Source organism: Dendropsophus ebraccatus, chromosome 9, assembly GCF_027789765.1.
Source record: "Dendropsophus ebraccatus isolate aDenEbr1 chromosome 9, aDenEbr1.pat, whole genome shotgun sequence".
Lineage (NCBI taxonomy): Eukaryota > Metazoa > Chordata > Amphibia > Anura > Hylidae > Dendropsophus > Dendropsophus ebraccatus.
In genome coordinates this window covers 1,442,524-1,450,860 of record NC_091462.1, presented here as the reverse complement: position 1 = coordinate 1,450,860, position 8,337 = coordinate 1,442,524, and the positions used below count along the sequence as shown (strand labels likewise).

Sequence of the window (8,337 nt, the reverse complement as noted above, 5' to 3'; positions counted from 1 at the left end):
CACCGCTAACACCCCCACAGCTGCACCACCAACACCACCCACACACAGCTACACCACTAACCCCCACAGCTAGACCACTAACACCCCCACACAGCTACATCGCTAACACCCCCACACAGCTACATCGCTAACACCACCCACACACAGCTACACCACTAACACCCCACACACAGCTACATTGCTAACACCCCCAACAGCTACATCGCTAACATCTGCCTACAGCTACACCACTAACACCCGCCCACAGCTACACCACTAACACCCCTCACAGCTACACCACTAACACCCCCCACAGCTACACCACTAACACCCCCACAGCTACACCACTAACACCCCCCACACACAGCTACACCACTAACACCCCCCACAACTACACCACTAACACCACCCACACACAGCTACACCACTAACACCTGCCTACAGCTACACTACTAACACCACCCACACACAGCTACACCACTAACACCGCCACACAGCTACACCGCTACCACCTACACCACTAACACCACCCACACACAGCTACACCACTAACACCCCACACACAGCTACAACACTAACACCTGCCCACAGCTACACCACTAACACCCCAACAGCTACACCACTAACACCCCCACACAGCTACACCACTAACACCTGCCCACACACAGCTACACCACTAACACCACCCACACACAGCTACATCGCTAACACCACCCACACACAGCTACACCGCTAACACATGCCCACAGCTAAACCACTAACACCCCACACAGCTACACCACTAACACCCCACACAGCTACACCACTAACACCCCCCACAGCTACACCACTAACACCTGCCCACAGCTACACCACTAACACCTGCCCACAGCTACACCACTAACACCCCCCCAGCTACACCACTAACACCTGCCCACAGCTAAACCACTAGCACCCCCACACAGCTACACCACTAATACCCACACAAAGCTATATCACTAACACCCCCCAGCTACACCACTAACACCCCCCACAGCTACACCGCTAACACCTCTTACACAGCTACACCGCCAACAACCCCCACAGCTACACCGCTAACACCTCCACACAGCTACACCGCTAACAACCCCCACAGCTACACTGCTAACACCCCACACACAGCTACACCGCTAACAACCCCCACAGCTACACCGCTAACACCTCCACACACAGCTACACCGCTAACAACCCCCACAGCTACACTGCTAACACCCCACACACAGCTACACCGCTATCACCACCAACACGGCTACACTGCTAACACCCCACACACAGCTACATCGCTATCACCACCAACACGGCTACACCGCTAACACCCGCCCACAGCTGCACCGCTAACTCCATCTACACACAGCTACACCGCTAACACCGCCCACAAATACAACACTAACACCCCCACACACACAGCTACACCGCTAACACCCACCCAGAGCTACACCGCTAACACTTCCCCCACAGCTGGACCACTAACACCCGCCAGACAGAGCAAAACAGCTAACAGCCCCCACACACAGCTACACCACTAACACCCACCCACAGCTACAGCCGTAACACCCCCCACAGCTGCACCGCTAACACCCGCCTACAGCTACATCGCTAACACCCGCCCACAGCTACACCACAAACACTCCCCACACATCTGTATACTGAGGAGACACATAGTAGTTGTATATAGGGAGCAGTATTACAGTAGTATATCCCTGTATATAGGAGCAGTATTATAGTAGTATATTCCTGTATATAGGAGCAGTATTATAGTAGTATATTCCTGTATATAGGAGCAGTATTATAGTAGTATATTCCTGTATATAGGAGCAGTATTATAGTAGTATATTCCTGTATATAGGGGCAGTATTATAATAGTTATATTCCTGTATATAGGAGCAGTATTATAGTAGTATATCCCTGTATATAGGAGCAGTATTATAGTAGTATATTACTGTATATAGGAGCAGTATTATAGTAGTATATCCCTGTATATAGGAGCAGTATTATAGTAGTTATATCCCTGTATATAGGGGCAGTATTATAGTAGTTATATTCCTGTATATAGGAGCAGTATTATAGTAGTTATATCCCTGTATATAGGAGCAGTATTATAGTAGTATATTCCTGTATATAGGAGCAGTATTATGGTAGTTATATCCCTGTATATAGGAGCAGTATTATAGTAGTATATCCCTGTATATAGGGGGCAGTATTATAGTAGTATATCCCTGTATATAGGAGCAGTATTATAGTAGTTATATTCCTGTATATAGGGAGCAGTATTATAGTAGTTATATTCCTGTATATAGGAGCAGTATTATAGTAGTATATTCCTGTATATAGGAGCAGTATTATAGTAGTTATATTCCTGTATATAGGAGCAGTATTATAGTAGTATATCCCTGTATATAGGGAGCAGTATTATAGTAGTTATATCCCTGTATATAGGAGCAGTATTATAGTAGTTATATCCCTGTATATAGGAGCAGTATTATAGTAGTTATATCCCTGTATATAGGAGCAGTATTATAGTAGTTATATTCCTGTATATAGGAGCAGTATTATAGTAGTTATATCCCTGTATATAGGGAGCAGTATTATAGTAGTTATATTCCTGTATATAGGAGCAGTATTATAGTAGTTATATCCCTGTATATAGGAGGCAGTATTATAGTTGTTATATCCCTGTATATAGGAGCAGTATTATAGTAGTATATCCCTGTATATAGGAGCAGTATTACAGTAGTTATATTCCTGTATATAGGAGCAGTATTATAGTAGTATATCCCTGTATATAGGAGCAGTATTATAGTAGTTATATCCCTGTATATAGGGGGCAGTATTATAGTAGTATATTCCTGTATATAGGAGCAGTATTATAGTAGTTATATCCCTGTATATAGGAGCAGTATTATAGTAGTTATATCCCTGTATATAGGAGCAGTATTATAGTAGTTATATTCCTGTATATAGGGGGCAGTATTATAGTAGTATATTCCTGTATATAGGAGCAGTATTATAGTAGTTATATCCCTGTATATAGGAGCAGTATTATAGTAGTTATATTCCTGTATACAGGAGCAGTATTATAGTAGTTATATTCCTGTATATAGGGAGCAGTATTATAGTAGTTATATCCCTGTATATAGGGAGCAGTATTATAGTAGGTATATTTCTGTATATAGGAGCAGTATTATAGTAGTATAGTCCTGTATATAGGAGCAGTATTATAGTAGTTATATTCCTGCATATAGGGAGCAGTATTATAGTAGTTATATCCCTGTATATAGGAGCAGTATTATAGTAGTTATATTCCTGTATATAGGGAGCAGTATTATAGTAGTTATATCCCTGTATATAGGAGCAGTATTATAGTAGTATATCCCTGTATATAGGGGGCAGTATTATAGTAGTTATATCCCTGTATATAGGGAGCAGTATTATAGTAGGTATATTTCTGTATATAGGAGCAGTATTATAGTAGTATAGTCCTGTATATAGGAGCAGTATTATAGTAGTATATTCCTGTATATAGGAGCAGTATTTTAGTATTATATCCCTGTATATAGGAGCAGTATTATAGTAGTATAGTCCTGTATATAGGAGCAGTATTATAGTAGTATATTCCTGTATATAGGAGCAGTATTATAGTAGTTATATTCCTGTATATAGGAGCAGTATTATAGTAGTATATCCCTGTATATAGGAGTATTATAGTAGTATATCCCTGTATATAGGAGCAGTATTATAGTAGTTATATTCCTGTATATGGGGAGCAGTATTATAGTAGTTATATTCCTGTATATAGGGGGCAGTATTATAGTAGTATATTCCTGTATATAGGGGAGCAGTATTATAGTAGTTATATTCCTGTATATAGGAGCAGTATTATAGTAGTATATCCCTGTATATAGGAGCAGTATTATAGTAGTTATATTCCTGTATATAGGAGCAGTATTATAGTAATTATATTCCTGTGTATAGGAGCAGTATTATAGTAGTTATATTCCTGTATATAGGAGCAGTATTATAGTAGTTATATCCCTGTATATAGGAGCAGTATTATAGTAGTATATTCCTGTATATAGGGGCAGTATTATAGTAGTATATTCCTGTATATAGGAGCAGTATTATAGTAGTATATTCTTGTATATAGGAGCAGTATTATAGTAGTTATATTCCTGTATATAGGGGCAGTATTATAGTAGCATTTTGGTGCATATTACTATGTAACATGTATGATGATAGTTTTTTGTAGTAGATCATTGAGACAGTAGTAGATATTTGTGCTGGCCCTGTGCCATGTTCATACACAGAATATACATCCGCCTCCTCGGTTTTGGTCTATGTTGTTCTCATGTCGTCAGTCTTTTGTATTTTAATAAAGTGAAAGGGGAAGTTCATTGAATGTTTCTGTGTGATGAGTTGTTTCTGAGTTCATACTGGAAATTCCTCATTCTGTGGAGAGGTGCCGGTCGGTGCAGTGCGGTCCTGGCGGTCGGTGCAGTCACCACATTGATCCATCCAGACCATAGTGCCGGGGGAGCTGCAGGACCCATGATGGAGGACGGTATTCAGGACGGTGGGTGCTTTACTACTAGGAATTCCTACTCTTGTCTACGCTGCTTTACCGCAGAGATATTTTATGATTTATTCAGATTTTTTTTCTCATCTCTTAGTGTCGCCCTCTAGTTGCAGGACTGATCCCGTAGGGAATGTACCAAGATTAAAAGAGGTTTTTCCAGGATTAGAGCATTATGTCCATGTTCGTCCAGGAACAGCGCCACTCTGGTTATCAGTTTGGGTGTGGTTCTGCAGCTTAGTTATATTGAAGTGAATGGAGTTAAGTTGTAATGCTGCACACAACCTGAGGACTGGGGTGGCGCACAGACCCTCATAGTATTAGGCTATGTGCACACTGAGGAATTCTCGAGGAATTGAAGCAGAAAGTTTTCAGGCAGAATTCAAGCAGAATTTAAGCCCCCCATTGACTTCTATAGGATTCCTCTAGCAGATCCACAGCAGAAAATTCTGCTCAGAAATTCTGCAGTGTGAACAACAGCAGAAAACCTATTGAACACAATGGGACTTTGCTCTGTACATATTTTACGGGAGGAATTTCAAGCTGAAATTCCTCTTCAATTCCTCACCTAATTCCTCGCCTTTTCCTCAGTGTGCACATACCCTTACACCCCTATTAAAGTTACCTACCTGTTTCCATTTTGTGTTGACCAGTGAATCCCATGACTGGAGCCGACTTGTAGATACAGTAAGAGGTGGATACGCTCCATGAGACGGATGGAAGGAAATAAAAATCCTGGGAAATCTCCAGAGGTTACAGATCTGTGTGCGGTGATGGTGCAGATCATTGCTGGAACTACTCCTGGCGGTTCCACCTAAGACCACACAGGAAAATAGACTGATAGACAAGACAAATCCAGAGAGAAGAGATGAGCCCCCTAGTGATTGGTGAGGAGACCCCTAGTGGTTGGTGAGGAGACCCCTAGTGGTTGGTGAGGAGACCCCTAGTGATTGGTGAGGAGCCCCCTAGTGATTGGTGAGGAGCCTCCTAGTGATTGGTGAGGAGCCCCCTAGTGATTGGTGAGGAGACCCCTAGTGGTTGGTGAGGAGACCCCTAGTGGTTGGTGAGGAGACCCCTAGTGATTGGTGAGGAGCCCCCTAGTGATTGGTGAGGAGACCCCTAGTGATTGGTGAGGAGCCCCCTAGTGATTGGTGAGGAGCCTCCTAGTGATTGGTGAGGAGCCCCCTAGTGGTTGGTGAGGAGCCCCCTAGTGGTTGGTGAGGAGCCCCCTAGTGGTTGGTGAGGAGCCCCCTAGTGGTTGGTGAGGAGCCCCCTAGTGATTGGTGAGGAGCCCCCTAGTGATTGGTGAGGAGCCTCCTAGTGATTGGTGAGGAGCCCCCTAGTGATTGGTGAGGAGACCCCTAGTGGTTGGTGAGGAGACCCCTAGTGATTGGTGAGGAGCCCCCTAGTGATTGGTGAGGAGACCCCTAGTGGTTGGTGAGAAGACCCCTAGTGGTTGGTGAGCAGTCCCCTAGTGGTTGGTGAGCAGTCCCCTAGTGGTTGGTGAGGAGCCCCCTAGTGATTTGTGAGGAGACCTCTAGTGGTTGGTGAGGAGCCCCCTAGTGATTGGTGAGGAGCCCCCTAGTGGTTGGTGAGGAGCCCTCTAGTGGTTGGTGAGGAGACCCCTAGTGGTTGGTGAGCAGTCCCCTAGTGGTTGGTGAGCAGTCCCCTAGTGGTTGGTGAGGAGCCCCCTAGTGGTTGGTGAGGAGACCCCTAGTGGTTGGTGAGCAGTCCCCTAGTGGTTGGTGAGCAGTCCCCTAGTGGTTGGTGAGGAGACCCCTAGTGGTTGGTGAGGAGACCCCTAGTGATTGCTGAGGAGCCCCCTAGTGATTGGTGAGGAGACCCCTAGTGATTGGTGAGGAGACCCCTAGTGATTGGTGAGCAGTCCCCTAGTGGTTGGTGAGCAGTCCCCTAGTGGTTGGTGAGGAGACCCCTAGTGGTTGGTGAGGAGACCCCTAGTGATTGGTGAGGAGCCCCCTAGTGATTGGTGAGGAGCCCCCTAGTGGTTGGTGAGGAGACCCCTGGTGGTTGGTGAGGAGTCCCCTAGTGGTTGGCGAGCAGTCCCCTAGTGGTTGGTGAGGAGTCCCCTAGTGGTTGGTGAGGAGCCCCCTAGTGATTTGTGAGGAGACCCCTAGTGATTGCTGAGGAGCCCCCTAGTGATAGGTGACGAGACCCTTAGTGAATAGTGAGGAGCCCCTGTGGGCTTGGTGAGAATCTCCCTAGTGATTGCTGAGGAAACTCCTAGTGATTGGTGAGGAGACCCCTAGTGGTTGGTGAGGAGCCCTCTAGTGGTTGGTGAGGAGACCCCTAGTGGTTGGTGAAGAGATCCTTAGTGATAGGTGACAAGACCCCTAGTGAATAGTGAGGAGCCCCTGTGGGCTTGGTGAGAATCTCCCTAGTGATTGCTGAGGAAACTCCTAGTGATTGGTGAGGAGACCTCTAGTAAATGGTGAGAAGCTTCAAAGTTTTGAAGAGGAGCCCCCTAGTGATTAGTGAGGAGACCTCTAATGATTAGTAAGGAGACCCCTATTGTTCGGAGAGGAGACCTCTAATAATTAGTAAGGAGACCCCTAGTCATTGGAGAGAAGACCCCTAGTGATTGATATGAGGAGAACCCTAGTCTCCAGCCGGCATCCCCAGCGGCCCCTATTGAGTGAATAGCGGCCGCAGAAAACCATGTCAGTGCACACTATGGAGCGAGCGGCTGCAGCTGTCCGCTCCATAGTGTGCTGCGGGGAGTTCTGATGCGGGCGCGCACGGTTCCCCTGCATCAGAACCCTGCGGCCGAAAAATCTGTCTGGGTCACGGCACAGCCGGTCTCTTACATAGTCTGCACATAGCCTTTATTTGTTTTTATTTCTTTAGTCTCCCACCTCCAATTCAGACTTGCCAGTAAATCTGGTGTCTTTTTGAGGGGGGGTGTAAGATGGAATTGGTCAGGTCTGGTATGGTGGCGTTACCCAGTCACAGTATGGCGGTATTGGTCAGGTCTGGTATAGTGGTGTTATCCAGTCACAGTATGGTGGTATTGGTCAGGTCTGGTGTGGTGGTGTTATCCAGTCACAGTATGGCGGTATTGGTCAGGTCTGGTATGGCGGTGTTATCCAGTCACAGTGTGGCGGCATTATTCAGGTCTGGTATGGCGGTGTTATCCAGTCACAGTATGGCGGTATTGGTCAGGTCTGGTATGGCAGTGTTATCCAGTCACAGTATGGCGGTATTGGTCAGGTCTGGTATGGCGGTGTCATCCAGTCACAGTATGGCGGTATTGGTCAGGTCTGGTATGGCGGTGTTATCCAGTCACAGTATGGCGGTATTGGTCAGGTCTGGTGTGGCAGTGTTATCCAGTCACAGTGTGGCGGCATTGGTCAGGTCTGGTGTGGTGGTGTTATCCAGTCACAGTATGGCGGTATTGGTCAGGTCTGGTATGGCGGTGTTATCCAGTCACAGTGTGGCGGCATTGGTCAGGTCTGGTATGGCGGTGTTATCCAGTCACAGTATGGCGGTATTGGTCAGGTCTGGTGTGGCGGTGTTATCCAGTCACAGTATGGCGGTATTGGTCAGGTCTGGTGTGGCAGTGTTATCCAGTCACAGTGTGGCGGCATTGGTCAGGTCTGGTATGGCGGTGTTATCCAGTCACAGTATGGCGGTATTGGTCAGGTCTGGTATGGCAGTGTTATCCAGTCACAGTATGGCGGTATTGGTCAGGTCTGGTATGGCAGTGTCATCCAGTCACAGTGTGGCGGTATTGGTCAGGTCTGGTATGGCGG

At 46.2% G+C, this 8,337-nt stretch overlaps 1 protein-coding gene across 1 annotated transcript in view; it reads left to right on the top strand.

Annotated features, from left to right (window-relative positions):
• The first annotated feature begins 4,493 nt into the window (after positions 1-4,493).
• SLC11A1 (solute carrier family 11 member 1) overlaps positions 4,494-8,337 on the top strand; it is a 161,746-nt gene continuing 157,902 nt past the window's right edge. Inside the window, exon 1 of the mRNA XM_069984794.1 lies at positions 4,494-4,567. Coding sequence (XP_069840895.1) covers positions 4,543-4,567 — 25 coding nt within the window. The 5' untranslated portion in view covers positions 4,494-4,542. The remainder of the gene's footprint in view (positions 4,568-8,337) is intronic.